This window comes from Radiomyces spectabilis (genome assembly GCF_025331425.1).
Source record: "Radiomyces spectabilis strain NRRL 2753 chromosome Unknown BYT42scaffold_1, whole genome shotgun sequence".
Classification (NCBI taxonomy): Eukaryota; Fungi; Mucoromycota; class Mucoromycetes; order Mucorales; family Radiomycetaceae; genus Radiomyces; species Radiomyces spectabilis.
Window position 1 is genome coordinate 1,592,290 of NW_026251926.1, and position 21,775 is coordinate 1,614,064.

At 42.5% G+C, this 21,775-nt stretch overlaps 2 protein-coding genes and 1 non-coding gene across 3 annotated transcripts; 1 reads left to right on the top strand and 2 right to left on the bottom strand.

Moving 5' to 3' along the window:
* Window positions 1-230: 230 nt before the first annotated feature.
* BYT42DRAFT_552437 (uncharacterized protein) lies at window positions 231-2,671 on the bottom strand. The gene is made up of 4 exons (XM_051566375.1): window positions 1,331-2,671; window positions 1,130-1,270; window positions 699-1,071; window positions 231-635 (listed from the first exon to the last, which is right to left on the bottom strand). The coding sequence occupies exons 1-4, from the start codon at window positions 2,635-2,637 to the stop codon at window positions 378-380; spliced, it is 2,079 nt and encodes a 692-aa protein (XP_051428379.1). The 5' UTR covers window positions 2,638-2,671; the 3' UTR covers window positions 231-377.
* Window positions 2,672-9,884: 7,213 nt separating this feature from the next.
* Window positions 9,885-13,625, top strand: BYT42DRAFT_596508 (uncharacterized protein; the record flags this gene model as incomplete). The annotated part of the gene is made up of 3 exons (XM_051570936.1): window positions 9,885-9,894; window positions 11,525-12,033; window positions 12,564-13,625. 3 exons carry the CDS (start codon window positions 9,885-9,887, stop codon window positions 13,332-13,334), a joined length of 1,290 nt encoding a protein of 429 aa, XP_051428380.1. The 3' UTR covers window positions 13,335-13,625.
* A 4,191-nt stretch (window positions 13,626-17,816) lies between these two features.
* Window positions 17,817-17,888, bottom strand: BYT42DRAFT_t13. The gene has a single exon. It is a non-coding gene; the product is annotated as a tRNA-Asp (tRNA).
* Between the last annotated feature and the right edge of the window lie 3,887 nt (window positions 17,889-21,775).

The following is a 21,775-nucleotide window of genomic DNA, read 5'->3' on the forward strand; positions in this document are numbered from 1 at the left end:
ATCTCAATTGGATGAAACATTAAGTGCACGGCGCAAAGCTGCAACAGTGTGCAAACAAAGTGGTAGATCCCTTGCAAACGAGTATTTGCAGCAAAAAGATGATTATCATCATACCGCCGCCGGCCAGGTCAGGCAACCATCTAATCAGAATATGTGTTACAAACTCGCACCAGGTTTCTCGAAAAATAACCTTCGGAATGAGCATGTAACCATAGAGAAAGATCAATGCGGAATATGTAAGTGTTGTTTTTTATATTGTACATCTCGATTAAGGGTAGAACACCTTTCTGACCCGATTCTTTAAAAATTTGTGAATTTTGATCTAGTAGCGACCATATTAAAAGTCTACAGTCTATAACTGTATTCTATGCGAACCTCTAGCTTGTTGTCTGATTTGCGCCCATTCCAGCCTTGTTAAGCTTCTTGTCATGCATCTTTTTCCGGTTATGGTTGCCGAACCGAGCTTTGTTCTTTTCTCTGAATGCCTTTTCCTTTGAAGCCGATCTGGGCGGTCGGCTATGCTGCTTTTTGGACGACTGACTTTGCTGCTGTTGATGTGACGATACTTCGGCAGAGACTTCCGTCTGTTGGCCATCAAATAACATGTACTTGTCCAGAATTCTCTGTTTGCGCGGCTACATTATAAAGTGACATCAAAATGTATTCTCGCAGTTTTCGTATTAGTGCCCAAAACTTACATTGCGGTTGAACATTATGGCCCAACCCTCCAGTTGTTCGTCTGTCATATTTGTATGCTTTCTCATCTCTGCTCGTTTCGTTGACTTTCTTGCAGCCGAAGATCTTGCAAATATATCTGGTGTGTCGATGAATGCATGCACTAGCTCGCTTTCATAAACAATTCCTGGATCCACAGCTGGTGCCTTCTTGGCACGCACCGTATCCAAGGCATCTCCTCCTTCTTCTGTTGCTTCCAAGCCTGTCGCATTGTCCACATCATCGTATGTATCGTCGTACTCGTCTTCGTACATATTGTATATACGTTCCAACACATTCTTCTTTTGTTCCGCCATGAAGCTCGAATCATTCAGCAAAGTCTCAGTGACTCCTCGGCTAAAGATTTTCCGTTAGTAAGAGCATTTCTACACGCCCCCATAATTATAGAGCTCACTTTTTCTTTCCCAGATGAATTTTGTTACTATCGATAGGTTGCCGTGAAAACAGATCGAACTCGTCATTGTCGAATATATTGCGACGTGTCTTCAGCACACTCTCTTCGGTTGATGTCTCTGGCACATATTCAGTGACTTGCCTAATATACACACTGGTTAGTAAATAATCGTCCTCCATCCAAGGTCCTCGTACACCTTACCGTTCCATGCTTCGGTCTAAATCTGCTACGGATGGAGGAAGGGTATTATCCAGTAACTGCATGATAACTGTTTCCACTTGATTGCTGTTTGCTTTCAAACAAGCTTCGATAAATCCAGTACCATAATCTGGGAAAAGCTCTTGCACTTCTGATATTTTCTCAACAATATCCGGTACATCTGTGGCCTCATCAACGGAAGTGACTGTTGCTGCAGGTGCGGGTACATGCATAATTTCTGCTTTGTGTCGCTTTATCTTTTCCTTCCATGTCTTTTCGCCAATATTCGTTCCTCTGACTTGCTCCATTGATAATCGAAGAAACTCCATACGCTCGTCCTCGCCGTCAAGTAGCGTCCTGTTTAACATTCCAATCTTCTCGCCAATATTGTATTCAATTTCCCAATCCATGATCAGAGGAGCATCGGTGAAAGCCTGTCGTTTCTGTTCTAGTCCGCTCGTTTCGATCAAGGAGAGCAATCGTTCGCTAAACTCGTCCACAGTGGCATCGACCTCTTTGAAGTCCACATCCGCAGATAACTTCTTCAGCATCTCATGATCAACCCCAGAGAAGAATCCAAGCCGACGAAAAAACAGCATATCCATCAGCGTATTGAAGGTCGACACCAACTCGAGTTTGATCAAATAGACGTACGGTCCCAGGGTTGTATCGTTCGCAACATCCTCCAAGACAGGCGATAACCTCCCATAGCTGTCAAATAGAGTATTCTCTAATTCCGAGTGTTCAAATACATCGTGCATTTTCGCGGTGGCTGATACTATGGCATTCAATAGCCGTACTAGTGTATATGAACGTTCCAAAGATTCCTGCGTTGGTTTTACGTGATCCGTTGCCAATTGTCGGACGCATTCCATGAGAAAAGAAACAATATTGCGAAATGACCCGAGAAGCCTAGAGTCTCCACTGAGAAAGGAATAGAATAACTCTTGCACTGCGATGACGTTGGAGCTGCTATACACGACGGCAAAGGTAGATAACTGATCGACAGATACCAATGGACTTGCTGCAAGATGGTTGCCGGAGCGTATTGTTTGACCTGCACGCACAAAGAGTAAGAAGACTAACTTGGTCAAATGGGCATCCACCGGAATATCGTCTATTTGCGACTGCAAGACGTCGCAAACAAACTCATGCAAAGCAACATTTTCCGCGAATTCGTTGGCGAAAGTTGCATCAGAGGAATCAAGAACTCGCGACAATTGAGCAATCCATGCCTGATACCCCAGACGCTCTTGCTCTTCGTTTATGTCCTTGGTATTCAAAGGTATAAAAGGGACAATTTGTATCATGATAGGTTGACGACTCACAAGCAGGACGAAAAAGCCGACCTTCCTTTATCGCGATTTCCATTTTACTGCGGCAATCGAACAAAAAATTGTCTGACATTCAAAAGAGCGTTGACCCACTGAGTCCATAAATAAACAAAGGCTCTGCAGATAACTCACGGTCTCGTAATCATCCCACAACCTTTACAAGCTTAAACAGTTACTTTGGACTGCCCACCTATGCAATTATCAACGAATAAGGCAAGTAACCAATCCGCACTACACATAATTAGCGGTATCCACCGGAGGAAACGAGGTGGAAACTGTCAGTATCCACCGTAGTGGCGGAGGAAACTTGCGGTATCCTCCCTTTTTCCACCGGGAGATTCGGCCGGTTTCCACCCCAGTCTGGGGGTGGATACCGTTAAATTCTATTACCGACATCCAATTAAAATGATGCATTAAAAAATCTTTGGTCCATTCACAGACGAGTATTTTCTACTTTGTGTACATGGTCTTCCAATTAAAATGATGTGTTCATGGTTTTTGGTCCATTCACAGACGAGTATTCTTTTCCTTAAATAGCATGGTATTCCAATCAAAATGGTGGTATTTTTTGCTTTCAAATTATGGCTCTGATTACTGCTATTGATTCGGTGGCTTTGAATATAGGATTTATTGCAGTATGGTTGTCAGAATGAATGCTATTTACTACAAACAACAGCTATCTAGTCTATCTATACTACTGGAAGCTTACTAGGTCATGGGAGAATATGATTGTGACGAAATAATATGACTAGCTTAATCACTTATTGTTGACAAGACGTTGCAATACAACATGAAGCGCTGTATAGGCAAGCAGAAAGAACATGATATCACTGCTGAAGTGCTTAACAGAAAACATCGGTACCTGCACTGTACTTGATATTTTCTGTTGAGTATCAGGTTCAGCAATGATATCATATACTTCTGAAGGCTACTGACAGCGGGACACAATCATTCAGAACTTACTTGAAAGATAGCCTACCTGGCGACAGACCAAAATACTGTACTTCTGAAAGCAATTGAGTGCAGACATAACCATCGAGAAACCGACTTGAAAGCATCACCTTCTTGGCAATAAAACTAGAAATAAAGGAAGTTGTGATTAGTCGACAATCAATGAAGTACTAGAGAGCTACTCACCTGCAACTTGAAGAAAGCAGCAAAGAAGGCATGTACCTATTGATATTTGTGGAAGAAAAATGGTGGATACTTGAATATGATACAGTACGTGCCTAAAAATCATTATTCTTTACAAAAGAAAAAATTTAAAAAGTGAAAAAGGAAGAATTGTTTTGCTTCGAAGCCTCCCCCCTGTTTAAAAAATAAAAAAGACACTGTGCAACCGATCACAAATAATCATAACAGTTACCTTATCGAGTAGAAAAACCGTTTATACCTGATAATCAATTGATCCGGGACTTACCCTTTTAGTTCCCTTAACAAACCGAAAATGCAAGCTAACCTCAACGAAATCCCAACTGTGGTGCAAAGTTTGAAGCGCAAACCAGTGGTGAAAGAGCGCACTCCAGTACATGCTCCAGTGGATCAGTTTGAGCGTCGCTTTGCTGCTCTGGAGCAAGGCTTTTTGCAGCAGCAGAAACGGGCTGACGCTCAAGAAGCCATCATCGAGCAGCAACAGCAGGAGATAACAGCACTGCGCAGTCAATTGCAAAAGGCGTCAGCTTCTGTTATTGACAGACGCGATGACAAATTGACGGTAAACATTATTTCTGCTTCGTTCGATTTCACATATTCATACATCTCTTTACCTGTAGTTACTCCTTCGCAGATATTACAAGGGCCATCTGTCGAAGGAGGAGAAAACAACTTGGGAGTTTGGCGTGTTTGTGAACGATGGCCGAAATCCTACTGTCATTGCGGCCCTTCAGGATTTCATCCGGCAACTCCCAGAGGAGGAAAAAGAGTCGTACTGGGTTGATGAATTTGTTTACATCAAATGCAGAACCCAATTCAAGTCGTTGAAAGCCGAGTACAAGCGCTCTGAGGAAGAGCGCGAGAAGGTGAAGAAGCGAAAAAGGGACTACAAACGCCGTTCCGACGTTAGTATTTGGAACTGGAAATGACAAAGACTCGATAAGTGACATGGTCCATTATATAGAAATGCCAGAAGAGGAAGGCTGTATTTCATCAGCAGCCTATCCTGTGGGCTTACTTTGCTGGTGCTGAGCATCTCCTAGATGTCAGCTTGATGTCCGACGAGGAGGACGTCATGGAGGATGACTATCTTGTGGGCAAGATAATTTTGCGGCCTCACTGTCGAAGTGATCGCGTTAGTATTTCATGAAAACAAGCAGTGACAATAATATACACCAGCTCACACACTTCCCATAGGCAAATGCGTTTCTTGAGCAGTTGTCGGTGCTTGGGGAACGGTCGAGAAGAAGCAAACGTGCCAGACAGGTGCCCGTTCCCCAGGAAATTGTCCTTGTCAATAAGGACATCAAGAGATCAGTTTTGGCGCGGCTGCCAGCAGAGGCCAAGCGTGAATAAAAAAAAATCATCATATTCAGTGCAAATACTATGCTAGAGCTACCAATGTTGATGTGTTAGTAGGGACAACATCATAAGCACAAAAGATAGTGATTTACCTTTTCTATATATTGATCTTGCGTGGGAACGGGATGATGATGATTTTATCATCCAACCAGTTGTGGATCCCCACCGGCGAGTAAATCCGATGGATGGGCAGGATGGACCTATGATCCAACGGCTGGAACTGTTTCTTCCACACCGAAAATCCCAATTCGTTGAATGAATTGGGGGGAAAAGCAGCCGGCTCAAACCATCGTACAAAAGCAAATAGATGCTCGAAATCATCCATTTGGTCTTCGCCCTCGACAGGTTGTTTGATACTGTGACGGAAGTAATATTGCACTTCACCTGGATGCAATTCAAAGGTACCATCAGAGCAGCGGAAGTAAGCCTGGATATGGCGTCCCCTTTCGGTTCTGCCAGACTCTTTACTCTTGTAGACTTGCCCAGAGATCGTCACACTACGAAACTTCTTGATGGCGTTCACGACCATCGTCAACCGCATATTGTCAGTGTGGCCATGGGGCCGAATGCCCTCATAGAACTTCTCATAATGGCGGTAGAGGCACATATAGTGCCTGGGATCCATCGTGACAGTGTGGCTCAAGGCAGAAAGACAAACAGAAGAGGGGATAGACTCGTAGCCAACTATATAATCATCTGCATAGATGGCTTCTGCATACTTGATAAAATTGCAAGCGTCCACGAAATCGACTGCTGGGTGGAAGCTGGTAGTCAACTTGTCCAAAGACGGTACCAGTGTTCTTAGCACAGTAAGGGCAGCAGGATACGCTGCAAGAGGCTCGCAAAAGGTGTGCAGTGAATCAACTAAAGGGCATGGTTAGCTTTCAAAAAAAAAAAAGCAGCAATTGAGTAGACGGACTGGTATACATACTGTGAGAGTGTTCAATAAATTTCCGCATTAGGGTAACTTCGAAACCATCTTTGCTGTTGACCGCGAAGCTCTTGAGCAAGCCATTCAGGCGCTCGAACCCAAACAACCAAAAGGCGTACACCGGGCCAAAGTCCAGAACCGTCTCGCGGAGATGCATATGCAAATGCATGTTCGCTGTCACTTCTTCGCATTCGTAACGGCCTTCATACAACTCGCAAAATTGGCGAAGTGTTTCATGAGCAGAATTCAGTTGCGATACGGTGATTGAAGGATTGCAAAGCAGTCGAATGGCGGCCACGAATTTCATCCAAATCGACATATCCTCTCCAACGAGCTTCTCCTTCAGTAAAATTGGCGAAATGAAAACCCACGTTCGCAACTCGTCTGACGTCAACGTACTGCAACCAGACCTGATTTTTCCGCTAGGTAAATCATAGCCAGTTGGAAGCAGAGTTTCGGTCATCCGAGTGCTCATTTCTCGAAACTCTCTATCTCCCAGAACAAAGAAGCCATTGGAGCCACGTAATGTCTTCCACAAGTTGATACTGCGCTTGGAAGTGCCCGAGAACAGATTGTGCATGGGGTCGACAATGGTGCATCGGACAAGGTCCAGGTAACGTAGACGGTATAGCTCCGAGTATCGGATGCCATGTTGTCTTTCGATAACCCGCCGTTCTTCCAGTGTGGCCGCCGATCTCCAACGCTCCGCACATTGAACGTTTTCATGCCCATTGCGTTGCGGCCACTGCTCCACATCAACAAAGCCAGTGAAGTCTCGTCTTAGATGATTGCCCGGCAAAGCATCAAATCGGCGGTTACATTTGTAACACGCACGAAAAGAGCCAATACCTAATAGATAATGGATTGTATGAGCTTCTGTAAATAATGCACTCATTAAATTACACACCTGTAAATCCAGACACTTTACGTGCTGCTGGTATATCGCAAGCGATCATCAGCAGAGCTGCGCGGATCCGTCCATCACCGAGAGCGACACCAGTGTAAAGGGATTCCAGTTCGTCAACGAGCGGTCGCAAATAATGATTCATTGCATTTTTTTTGGGCTCGTGACTCCCTGGAATAACGCCGACCAACAGCACATTTTCAGGCTTGAACCTTTCGGTGCGAGGAAGATTGTTAATTGCCAGGTAAATGGCGCCAACGGAATGCATGCGCCCAGTATCAAAGGGTTGGAACCAGTCAACATTCAACGTGAGAAGAAGTGAGCGACGATCCTGATTGAAAACAATGCCATCTGCATCATTAAGTTCGTTCCACATGCGTCCGTCGTAAACATCGTATAAATGGTGCTCTTCATCTGCATCATGAAAGAATTAGTATGGAAAATTTTATGAATAATATAGATGAAAGATATTTCCTACCTGCATTGTGCAAAGCTTCAGCACGATGTCTCCAGAGATTGATTGATGTCTCAAAATTGGGACGTTGAAACATAGTTGCCAAAGTGCTCACGACGGAATTATATGCGTATTCTTTGATAGGAACAACACGGTTTCCGGTTGTACGTTTGAAAAGTACGTTTCCACACGAAGGACGACGCGGAAATTCGCGGTGTGTGCAACGGAGTTGTTCTACCGGATCGGCATATTCTTCAAATCGATAATGATCAAAACGAGTGGTACAGTGGCAGGACGGACAAACGACGAATCTGACAACGGCATCTCTGGCTGACATGCAAACATGGCTGCGAAGTGTCGATATCTTTGCTGGCAAACGAAGAGAGATAGACACCATTTCAAACAAGACATTCAAAAACAGCATCAACGTCTCTGCTGCCGTCTCTGACAGGAAACGAAGCTGGAAGTAGACAATAAAAATTGCAACAAACCAGTAACGCAAGTCAGTAGAGTTGACGGTCACAGAGTCATCACCGTCCGAAATGATCTCTTCGTTTTGGAAGTAGTAATCGTCATCGCCGAATTCTTCCCACGAGGTCGCCTCGGCGGTATCCACGATGTCTTCCGCGTCGAGAATGTTACCGGCATCGTCCGTCGTTAATACACCAAAGACGTCGTCATCCGTCGTATTGATAACGTCACCTGAGATGACAACACTTTCGCCTTCATCATCGCCCATTTCAACATCAGAAATGTTCTCGAAAACGGGTTCTACAGCATTACACGTTTAAAAAATGATCAAAGCTATTATTATTTATATTTTGCAATACCTTGAACACGAAGCAAATGAGAGATGCCTCGCTCGCGAACATGAGCACCTGATTGCTTGCGTGTCTGTTGCCGATGGCGCAATTGACCAGAAGGCAATTGCTCGGTGCAATCAACGCAGGGACAATCGACGTAATTCAACTTGAATTCAATGTAGCTAAAGTTGGACATTTTAACACAGTTTGGAAATTGTAAGCAGATGATAGAGAATTAAAAAGAGCAAGAAGTAACGGTCCAAAAAAAACTTTTTTTCTTTATTGCTTAAAATGGCAAGCGTATGAAAAGTCTACAATTTTTTTTTTTGGAATCCTCCAAAAAGAGAGGGAGGATACTATTCAAACCGATAAAAGAGGGGATTAAAAATAACAAGAAAGTGAGCGGACCCAAAAAAAATAAAATTTAGTGCTTTAAAAGGCAACAGATACCAAGAAATTGGTATCCACCGGAAAAAAGGGGGTGGATACCAAAAGTCGCCTACCGCTAAGATACGAAGATACCTCAAATTATGTGCAGTGTGGGTTACTCTTCACATCAATATTGGTTCCACTCTCCCAGTCCAGAGCGTTCACAATAACAAGGGTCTCTTGGTTTAGTGGTATATACGGTTCTCGCTGGTGGAATGGTCCCTTCGATTCCCGAAACACTTTGTTAATCACCGTTGAAATGGTAATAGTTATCTAAGTATCCTTTTTATAATGTTTTGCGCTCACTTATCTCTTTGACATATGTCAGATTTGAGTACTCCTTTAGAGTTCAGTTTAAATCTGTAGTTTTTGTTCCTTCTTCATTTCTACCATAACATGGTCATATTTATATTTTCTATCAGGATCATTTATATGTCTACAATCTTCAGGAAGGTTCTCGTCAACTTCCTGCACGGTTTTCTATTATTCCGAAGCATAACCAATCAAGAAGTATTACGGACCACTTTAATGCTGAACGGATTCGGTCTATATTTCTTCCGTTTTCCAGGCAATACCTTTGGTATGCCTCGTTCATCCATTGGTCCTTCATACCTTCTCGAAGGTTCCTCCAGACATCGATCTGCGGACGAGCCAATGCGCTGTCTTCCGTATTTGCTAAACTTTGGTATAGCAAATCTAATCGGCGCAAAAGAAGAACCGGCGTAACTGACACTTACTCGGTGTTTGTTCTTAGAGTGGACAATGGCTGAGGCATGAGGATAGAATACTGAGCGGCTAAAATTCGATAAAAGGATGATTGTACTTCGAAAGATGCTAAGCTGTTTACCATTTTCGGACGTTATGCGCTTCAGCCACGACAGCTATCTTATTCACTCGGATCCGACCGACAAGAGCGCCAGAGTGGATAACATGAGATCAAGGATGAGAAATAAAAAGTATAAGTACAAGATTTTTTTATCTAAAGGTGAATCAACACATGTCCATTGCAGACTATTGCTCGTCCTCCGATCTATGGGACATAGTACTACTGTAACAAACCACTTGGAAAAAACAAGGGTAAAATTGCGTGCAGGAAGCGTAGGGCGGCAGGTAGGCGAAAATAAGAGAAAAAAGAGTAGGAAGAAAAGAAAAGAAAGGTGCAGGACTATCCAGAGTTCGTTTGGTGGGATGAACCAACGTAGGAAATCAGTATCAGGAGCAGGTGAAGCAAAGTGAATCAAATCATCCTCAAGATGAATTTATTATGTCAAATTCAATAAGGAGAGATAGAGTAAGGCAATTACACTGCCAGGAGCGATGGGCAATGATAGTTACGATGAAGGGCTTTACTTGGAAGGATATAGTCCACTACCTTGGGAATTGGATCGGGAGGCTAGAGAGATAATAAGCCGAGATGAAAGGTAAACAAGAAATTAAACGGTGCCGATTAGTACTTGCGAAGCTACAGGTACATGGTCATGATTCACCAGGAAGCCATCCGCGACCCCAGCGGTGGACACGCCTGAGTTTATGGATGGGGTAGCATCGGCGCAAAAAAGTCAGATCAATCCTGATGTGCGGAGTGCAAGCGCAGAGATGGAACTGCGGGTTGACTTACGAACCTGTTAACGGATGAAACGCGTGCCTAGGGTTTTGCGGTCCTAAGGGCTCCTAAGTTCCAGAACAAGAACCATTACTTTTTTCAACCTCATATTTCGATCAAATTCGTGCGAGATCAACTACCATTTCGGAAACTCATTTGGAAAATTTATGCTTGATCTTGGCCCCCAAATTGTAAAGCGGTTCATAGTCCTCCCAGGCAACAACAACTTCAGCGTCTTCCACTTGATGATGTTGGTGTCAGATTCGTAAACATGCCTTTATGTTGCCATGGGTGGACTATTGTTCGATCCAGGTTATATATCGATTGAAAGCTTGTCCCTATTTCCCTGAAACATGGGTTATGATTATAGTTGTCCGGATTTTGGTCTCTAACTTTTGGGCCACAAATAGATCGGACACACTATCAAGTTGGCAGAGAATGTACAGCGTCAGAACCGACATTTGGCTAGAAAATTTCAGAGCAAATCATGCAACGAGCAAATATGCTCATCTAGGTATCTGCTTGCATAGATCGCAGGAAATTAACGCTACAAGTCGTTTCATTCGTGGTTTTATTTATTTCGCTTGCGGTGGCGATCGTTTTTGCGGTAGCTCTTTTCTGTAGCCGACTAGAGAGTATCCCTCGTCGTTGAGCCTGTATTTAATTGCACTGCTCCATTCAATTGTGGAATAGCCGCCAGAAAGGGGTATTTTTAGCATTTGATCAGGTTTTATTGGGACCAAACTGATAAAATATGCCAATCCTTTTCCTCATGGACCCATAGCTATGTGCACGCAAAGATGAATTATACCAAATCTTATCTTCATTTTTTTTAATTCAGATCACATCAGCATAGAATATGCCTATAACGCGAATCAAGTGTCATCGAGATGGTCATATCAGGTTATCTCAAGTTCTTCCAAGGCAACTGAGATTGAGTTGGCATGATAAAAACATGGAAGTAGGGATTATTTGGGTAATTTCTTATCGCAAATATAGCGATGCTTCACCAGATGGAGTTCATCAAGCATTCCAATTTTTATGCCCACATGCAATTTTTTTTAATATGCCGACCCTGACTCGGACCGGAATTTTTGATCCGGGCATACTGATGACTTACAAGCCAATTTTTTAGACTCCTGTGAAACGAAACAACGTCCGTTCTATTTCACCCTCTTCGATTTTGTGCATTTTTTTTATTCTTCCACCCTCAATACGATGAAAGGGGTTATTCGAGAATACCAGCCAAGTGATGCCGGTGGAATTCGCGAATTATATGCAGAAAGAGCGCATCAGCTACGTCGGAAACAAGTGCTACAGTCGGTCATAACGGAGACTGCGCCTAGACGGTTTTGGCAAGCAGGCACAGTCGGCATCCTTGGGTTGCATATGTCTCAGACATTGCGTGAACAATCTTCTGTCATGACTCTGCTCGTAGAATTAGCTTTATGGAGCGCCGGTCTTGGGTTTGCGTGGTACCTTTGGCTAAACAGCAAATACCAGCGATCAATAACGGCGAGATCTTATTCTGTCGTTAACGATTTCAGTAACCAAAGGTTGAAATCAAAGAGTAATGCCTGGGTGATGGTGGAAGGAAATAAGGTAATAGGAGCAGTCATGCTTAGCTTCGAGGGCGGCGAAGGGCGAATCCGAAGTTTGACAGGTGGCAAGTCGCAAATTGAGCTGCCGTTAGTCCAAACTGCGATCCTATTTGCCCGACAAAACAAGATACAAGTAATTACTCAGTGTGGCGAAGATACAAAGTTTCCCAATGGTCCATTATGAAACCAGGCGAGCGGTTCACGATGACGAGTATTCAGGGTTCTTTCCTATTTTTAAGTCTTATATTCTTAAAAACTCTTTTAACTTCTTTCAGTTGTATTTGTCAATAACGGTCAATGTCTAATACCTTTACGGTTGGCTCTCTTTCTCAACGAGAGACTGAGATCTACCATCCTTTACATCATCTTTTATCTCCAACCGCGTTGGCACGCGATCTTTCTTATGTCGATAATACTTACTACGCATCCAGCCTACCTTTTCCGTCCCTCCATTCTCAATGTTATCCGCTAATGCCAGCCGAATCTGTCAAATCGAGTGACAAATCAGGCCCTCCAAACGTGCATACAGTCGTGTTAAATCGCGCTATCAGTTTGCTGGCAACTATTACGTGTCTTGATCTGTAAGTTTTCAAAACTCGATTACTTCAGAGAATCTAATCTAGCAATAGACGCAATGTAAACCTTGCAACATTACCCAGCCAGATCGCTTGTCTATCACGATTAACCTACCTAGACTTATCACATAATCAACTCGAGACTCTGCCGCCAACCATTAAGCAGCTAAAACGGCTTCGTCACCTCGATTTATCCCACAACCGTATCCGCCACATACCCGAAAGCTTACAGGCGTTAACCAAATTGACAGATCTCAATCTTTCCAATAACCCAATCGACTACGTACCTAGTAGCATTGCTCGATTAATTGGTCTGATCACGTTGGATCTATCGTACACCAAAATAGAAGGTGTTCCGGCTGAATTAATGCAACTTTCCTTGCCGACATTACGGACTCAGCATTGCGACAATATGGAACGAAAAATCCAAGGATTTCGTTATTCTGTTCGCCATAATCCACCAAGCTTGCTGGAAACCTGTGCTCGACGTTTGATAGCACCTTTATTACTAGATGCCGCGCGGCGGAAGAAAAGAAAACGAAATGAAGTATTAGCAGGTTCTCTCAAGAAACTCACCGACGACTTACCAACACATCTTTTCGTACGAATATCAGCATTCAGCCAATGCTCGTTTTGCGGAGGCCCATACTTTGAATTACCTATACTGAGGTATCGAATTATGCGGAGACAAGATGATAGTTGGGTGCTCATCGAATACAGATTGTGTTCCGCCCATTGGGCGGATGAAAAAGGGCGTCTCCTTGCATTATTTGCAGAACAGCCAGTCGGTTCGCTCACAGCAAAGCAGTTACCGGTAGAACTTTTTCAAGGCTTTACTGGAGACGAGTTCAACCTGTAACGCATGATCCATGACAGGATCAAATATCTAGCGTTATACTCTCATGATGTGTTGGGCGGTCAGTTCAAGGGTGCCGCCGATTGGAGGACTTCACGCTGATCGAATATACAAGTTCTTTATTCTTGCCATTGTATCAGCTAATCGCGTATTATTCGTTCCCTGTTGTTCTATTGTATAGCATATACGGCTGCTTTTGAGTCGTTATTTGTTTTTGGAGAATAAAAAACAGCTGCAATGGAAATTGGTCGTTGTTTGGATAACAACTGGCGGATGCAAAGCGTCCCGGCATCGCATCCGATCCGACTGTTGGTTGTGAAATCTATCCTAGTCCTGAAAGCCTTGATTTATTTTTGGATGCTTACGATCTACAAAGCTTTATTTTTAATTTATACCCTCTATCTGTTCCAACAATGAGTCATATCTCACCTAACGATGTCTGCTTTCGGAAAATCTCAAATCTTGGAAAAACGAAAATTTCCCGAATTTCACCTCTAACCAATGTAGCCATTGCAAGATAAAAAGCTGAATATAAGCATTTATTTGTTTGGATAAACAGGTACCCCGCATGGACTGCTACGTGTCCCTAGGAAGGGTCATATCCTGTTGGTGTAATATTTAAGTGTAAACTTGCCGAGTCAGGAAAATGGAAGTTTTTGTGAATAAGGGATTTTAGCTACAAAGAAATCCAATTCATGGCATAAAGATCCTTCTACATGAACAAACGGTTCTGAACCGAAAAAGAACTATCCATATAACGTCGTTAATGCCGCTAGTATGTGGAGATGAGACCGAATCAGCTCAGTAGTGATGAATAGGAACATTTCATACCGGGATAATTTGATGAGACGTGAGGGCGACAGTCCGATGACTGCCAATGTCAGTATCTCTTATTGGCGTTTGGTTCGTCAAGCCACTTCAAAGCTCATCAAATTGTCTTAAGCTTGATGTAATCTCACAATCAGCACTTCTCGTAGTCCTGTGTCCGACAGTCTGTTTGGTTGGGTGTCTGCAAATCATATAGGCTTCAGAAGAAGTTACCTAATCACCATAGGGTTTGCAAGCATACTTCCTTATTCGGCATTTTTTTCTGTGGCTCTTTTTGTTTGGATGTCTTCTGTTAGTGACGGCCGTTAGGCAAGTTATTTTATCTTTTTTTTTTGTGGGGAAATGCCTTTCTGGTTCCCGGCATGGGGTTTTACTTTGGTTGGATTCTCGCTTTGTCATGGGCGATTATCCCCTCCTCCTCAGGTTGCGAGCCTTTGGATTCTCCAACCTCCGGCGATAGTTTAAAATTACAAGAATAACAGTATGAGTAGTTTACTTATGTTCTTATGCATCATCCGTTCTCTGCCTAATTAAAAAAGTCATCATTTTTCCAACTGCGATTTTCTTGGTTTTGTTTTGTTTGCTTTTGAATAGACGCATGAGATATGATATTTCGTATAACCGGGCGACCTAAAAGACGGCGAAAAGCTTTCAAGCGAAGAAACTCGTCAACCACTTCCGCGAAGCCGATGTTGCAAAGAGTGATTGTCGATATGAAACAAAAGTTCAGTCGCTAGTGGGCCATAATACGCCAGCGCAAAGAACGGAAAGCTCTTAAATAAGAACATTGCTTATGCGCATTTCAACGTCATTAGTGCAGAAAGCGAGTACATGTCTATCAAACGCGCAAAGGTGAGATCTACATACAACAAAGCCTTTATGACATTCGATCAGAAAACAGGAAAGAGAAAAAAGAGCAGAGTTGAAGAGAAATAACATCTAGGCTTTGAGGTCCATCGCACCACATGAAGTCAATCGATTACCGCCCAACAATCCTGGCACTTTCGATATGGATTATGATAAAACGGCTGTGTACCCATTATGAATCGTTGGAAAGAAGAAGGATATACTTTTCACTCCTGATTTTCAGCCACTGTATTACTTGAACGGAAAGAAGCCAATCATGCTGTACATATTGGCGGCATTCACCTAAACAAGGTACTGAAAACTTCTGCCGCCGGATGGCACCACATCGCAATAAATTACTCTGGGACTGCGAGATATTTTCTCATCATTTCTGGATATATCTCGATCCATGCATACATGATCGTTCCTTATATTCATTCGGTAACATTGACCCAGCACTACGAGACACTCTACTAACTCTCTTACTTACTCGTCTTTCTCAACATCTCTTAGATACAAGCCGGACATAGAGTACCTCTGATCGAATGATATATAACAATCAAAGCACAGCAGTTACGCAAGTCCTTGGCTATTTTACCCAAGTTACCCTTTCAGATCCAGCCCTCCTTCGCTTTTATTAGGTTTCTTTTATATCTTTTTCGAGTTATCTTCCGTGTTTCTCGATGTTCCTATCTTGCTGGCAAATCATACGAGAAACATAAAGCGGAGGCCAATAGCTCCAACTTTAACAGACAGTGATCTCGAGGTTCTTGCTCATACCTTCCTCTTTCATCATAAACACGAACTCGCAAATCCACATCCCTCCCAATTAGTCATTTCTCCTTTCTGTCTGCCGTCACATACATAGGTCACGAACTGGAAGTTCTACTACCGATGTCTGACCATGGATATGGATACATTATTCATTTGCGCTGTTAAAGCCTCTTGATGCCCAGTCTGGTGTGCGTATGAAGTCAGGCGCTTATATTCTTCACCCTACGTCACATCTTATCTCTCTCCCTCCGGAACCAATTGTCGATACGATGATGCGCAAATAGTTAGGGATCGATTTCATTTTAGCTGCACTTTTGGATCTTGATTTCGTGTAACACCACTGGCCAGTTTTTTTTTTTTTTTTTTGTTTTTTTTTTTTTTACTATAAACCGGCACAATCAGTTATCAGGCTGAGGCTTGATTCGGACTTTTCGCTCTTGACTCTCACATTGATTTGTTCAACGTATCTAGTGGCACCGGATAAATCGGCGCATTTTTTTCTTCCCTTGTTGGTTTTTCTCTTTTTTTTTTTTCTACATTGAAAACCATCTTACCGATGGTAGGAGGAACCAGTTGAGGGTTCGTCCTCTATCGAGTGTTTCCTAAGAAGAAAAGCTTTGACCTTGCTTTTCTCACTCATTTTGTCCGATGACTTAGTGTTTTTTAGTCACCAATCCACTCTGTAGCTCTTACTGAACACTACAGAAGAACATTTCTCGATCTCGATTTCGCCGGAACGCTGAGAAATGTACCATTATCAATCACGACCCAGCCTCTGCCTTCACTGTCTGTAAATTCTCTTCCAGTGCAAAGCTCTTCTACGTACTTCGATATCCCATATAATATATCCGGTAACATCGATCCCAGGCTCCCCGTTTTCCCATAATACTTCCTCCGCTACCTAAGCTACGCATAGTGCCGGCACGACAAGATTATTGGCACGTCAACTGTGACGACGGTTTCTTTCGCCTACCTTCAAGTATGGTTTCGCTATTACTCCTCTCCTCCAACTCCATCTCGTGCTATTGAATCGGCTCCAATTAGCGTCTCAGTAGAATGATTTTTGGTGGCCATTTAGAGATTGTCAATACAAGCTCTTCAACAACTCACAAATCTTCCCTTCCTCACCAACGATCTAGTTATCTAATATGTAATTTTGTCATTCTACTTTTGATATGATGCGCTATTCGCATTCTACTTCCTATACTTACGCCTGAACCTTATTGGCATAAGCTTCAGAAAAAGAAAAAAAAAAAGAAAAAAAAACACGATGTGGAAGCGACTGCCTGCTCCGCTTCATGTTATCGATCGCAAAATATTCGTTCGAATCTTTCTGCAATTCCCCGCAACAGGACTCGACGGGATTCGTAGTCCAACACAAACCCGCCGATCCTTCTCTCAGCCTGCCGCCTACACGGGGGGCACGGCCCAATTTTACTTATACTGATGCCTAACGTTGAATCGATTCGCCCTTACCCATCGCGCCGCGGATATTTCCTAGCGAGCCACGGCCCGTATATACGGCTTTGCATGCACAAGTGAATTGCATTTAATCTCCTGCCTCCTACTTCTGTTTCTCGTTTTATAGATCCAACGGCAAAGCCAAATTCCAATATGACAAACTGAAATTGCAATTAGGACCACTTTTTCGCGAATATCTCTCCGCTCACCGCTTCTGGCACCACGACTAGTTAACTCTAGCTGAATTTTGCTTTGAGATAAAGTCAGCAGGACAAACTGCTCCTGCTCCCACCACCTATTTCCTTTTTGTTGTTACCTTCTTGCTACCCTAAGCTTCCAGTGTGCCCCTTCTCTCATTTCACATGATTCTTGTTAAAATTATTTTCTTCTCGATCCAGGGGCGAGCAATAATAAGCCGCACCGGGTACATACGCCCTTAATAAAAAAAAATCTGCCGCTTTTTTTCGCTACTTTATAAATCCCAATACTGGCAGCGCACACATGCGCAAAAACGAAAATCGCATTATCAAAGTTAACCAAAAAAAAAAGGCAAATCTTCCAAAAAGAAAAAGATAACTCTCGGACGGGGAATTGAACCCCGGTCTCCCGCGTGACAGGCGGGGATACTCACCACTATACTATCCGAGACTATATTTTTGTGAAAACAAAAGTTTTACAAGGCTCGACCGACTGCCTTTTTCGGATATCCCTTGTTCTGGTTAATTTCTGTGGTTGCCTGAATTCGTTGGTCTTTTCCCTTTCTTTTGGTGTTTCTCTCGTGGTGCTATGATGTTTGGACGACGAAATATCGATCGATTTGTCAGTTCCTACTTTTCGGAAGCGGAGTGTGAAGTGGAAGTCCCGTTCGATTTTTCGTGAAGTGCGTTTAACGATCTGAAATTATCTTATGGTCATTACGCGTTCTGACAATGAATCAAACCATGATTATTTCTATTGTTCTTACATATTATGTAATCCCTTAGCTAGGAAGCTATAGTACGGTTAAAGTATAGACATTTCTGTGTCATTATCTTCAGCTTTTGTCTTTTGATCTCTTATTCTTGGGAATACATCCTTTCGAAGATACACTTTGGACTAGCGCCTACATTTTTTTTGGAAGTCTCTTTGGAATAGTCTGATAGTTTTTGCAGTCGGCTATCACCCTATTCAGGACTTACAGTAACAAAAAGCTAGTATTCGGAGGGAGAACCATGGGAGTTCTGAAGCTAATCTTCTCCGTTCTGAATTGTTATGCACTGATTACGGGAGGATCAGTGCAAACTGGACAAGAGGCTGCCGCCGTCTCTGTGGACACACATCGGTCATCGCAGCAATGGCCTCGAGGGTGGTGTTAAGTGCTTTCGCAAGACAAGGACAAGACAAGAAAAGGAATAAAACAGGAACAAGAAATAAGAACGAAATCGGAACAAGAATAGAAACTGGAAAAGAACCAAGACAAGGACAAGACAACATGGAGAATAAGATAGTACGAGAGAATACACAATTCTTGACCGAGGTTTATTTCATAAAAGAGATCGGATATTTATACTAAAAGATGCAAAGCAGAATAGACCACGATAATAAAATAAATAAATGAAATGCAGAGCATAACATGAGGTAACGCATAGATCAACGATAGAGAAGAACACAAGAGCAAGTATAGGGGTAAGCGCATGGACCAGCATGGCAACAGTGAAGGAGCGTGCTTGGACCAATAATGCATTATCGCCAAGACAACGTGTGCGCGGGAATGGTCATGACATGAATATTCTTTCCTTGGGCTACTCTTGCATCAGTTTGGTTACCACTCTCCCACCACATTTCACATTCTCGGTCAACTAGTAGGTACTATTTGAAGATATAGTTGATACACCAAAAGGACTGCTTTCTGGTGATTTGGCTGGTCTTAAGCCACCGGACAATGAAAATTTCCGAAAAGATCGTATTTTGAAACGAAGAAATAACCATTTTAAACTTTTAAATTACATGCCTCCCAGTCAGGCAACCGCGCCACATACGAATTTCTGCAAATGTGGGCATATGCTCTTGACGCTTAAGACATGTTGCTACCCAACTTTTATTGTGACGCCTTATCTTTTTTATGCTTGAAATTATTGCCACTATTTATTCGACTCCTCTGTCTTTATTTTCATGAAGCGATATTTCGTTTCTAATTTTCTGATGTACTATTTTATTCATTGATATATCGTTTTTCCTAGCGGATGTTTCATTTGTCTCTTTCATAATCCGGTTTTTATTTACTATTCTGTCTTGATCTGGTTGGTATATAGCACAGTTTCTTTCAAGTACCAAAAATACTCTCTTTTTTCGATGCGAAATAAAATAATGAATAACATACTAAATACGTCTCATTTATCTTTCAGCGTTCAAAATAGCTCATTCGTTTCTTTTTCTTTCTTACCACAACAATTTTTCCGGTTCAGACACGTTGTATCTTTGACTCTTGGAATTCCCTTTTTGTTTCCCAATCACCATGTGTTACACTCAAACGGTCTGATTACATCAACCACAGTATATCCGGTGCAACCAACTGATACTACCCTTTTGACCACTTCACCGAAAACTAATTATGCCTCTAACAACATAGATATACGTGGAATCCTCAATTCAGATAGATTGGGATTAGTATTGGAGATATAAATATTGATATTATATGCTAATCGCTGACACGGCTCTTAAACATGCTATTCTGCCATCCCCATTTTTTTTTACCGTGTTTTCCATTTTTGTGGGACTGCAGCGACTGTTTGTACTCTATAAAACCGGTGTTAGGCTTTTTTCGTCTTGCTGATAAGGCGACGTAAAGTTGCAGTAAGTAGATCGGTTTTAGTTCGTTGTCAGTCAGCACCAGATCTACGGTATATATCAGAGCGTAGAGCTCGTCAGTTTCGGCGAAAAAAGATGATAAGGTGAAAAGGGAAATAAAAATCAAGGAGTCAGAGGCCTTCGTTGCCTGACTAAAAGTCCAGTAAAAGAAAAAAAGAAAAGTGCGCTATACTTGAGCGTCTTGATAAAGAAAATCAAAAGGAGAAGTGTTGGTATGTTATTCACTGCTTCATTTCGAATTGAAATAGGAGGGTATTTATATCAGTAAAGCTACACTTTTTTCTAGTTATGGTTTTTGGTTGATCGGCTAATGAAAAATGGTACATTGGTTAATGGGAAACGGTACGTCGGTTGAGGGAAAGCGGTACGTCGGTAGGTGAAAAACCAAACATAGCTGCAGGAAATCAAAAGAGAGTCTGGGGAAAAATCAGGGCAGCAGAAATCGGCGACCACAGGCACGAAGGCGAATTTTCGTAACACCGGATGGTTGCTTGCTCTTAGTACGTCCTTTTTGTATATTCTCGCTGCCGACGCTGTCTTCGCCGACCTGACATACTAATCTCGCAGAGCTGGTTGCTTAACTAACTCGGATTTTTTCGAAGACTATCTTTGAAGTCCAACTAGTTAACGGCAGACTATATTCGACGATCGTTGACCTTTCCTACGTGGACAGTACTAAAGCTGAACGAGCCTACTATGGAAATTTCCACTTCGCCTACTATTACCCTTAATAGCGGTGTATTTGTTAATGCTACCTATATATTTATTTGGCATGATCTATGTACCGCTACGCTTTGAGAATGAGCGATCACGACTCCCGATGCAACTCTAAGCATTGCTCACGATAACTGTAATCCAGAGCCTGACGATGACATAGAAAGACCGGGTACGTCTGCTTCCCATAACTTCATTTCTGTAATCACCAGCATTAGTAGATAAACTTAACGTAGATTTATTAACTTCGCGTGTTATTTTTATCCAGACGACTACTGAAATCCTCTGACAACGGTGATATCAACATATCATGTTTGCTGCGAACTTCCATAAAGTTAACTTCATTATCTGTAGATTCATTTTACCGTTGCGCTAGTGTGGCATTTATTGCCATGGCTCGTGACAGTCAATCCCCCTGTATCTATTTTTTATGTGGCGATATTCTGTTTTACGTCATACGGTTTTCTACATTTTAATGTACTATTCTCTACTTTCTGATGTTCCGTTTTCACTTATTGATGTTCTGTTTTTAACTTATTAGTGTGCTGCATACTTTCACTGAAATATAATTATTCTGGAGATTTGATTCGAATAAACACAGTGACTAGCATACCAACACCATCTCCCCATCTTAATTTTTGTAAGACAAAACAGCACACTCACTGTTCTTCTTTATCTTGCTGACATTGACCGTCTGCTTTTTCTCTTTTTCCCGATTCTAACGGACAACAATACATCCAGACGATCTGGTCTACGTCAACCACAGCATATCTGGTGCTCGCGCAACTACAGCGAACTGAAATAAAGAAAAGCCGCAATGTACAACTATTGTACTGAAAACCGAGACATAAATAATACCTTCATGGAGCGCAAAAGACAAAAGAAAAAAATAGGAAAGAGCCCAAGCCCTCATCTGTCTCGGTCATTGCCAGGTAGTTTTCTGTGCATGAACAATTACCCCTGAAGTGGATCGA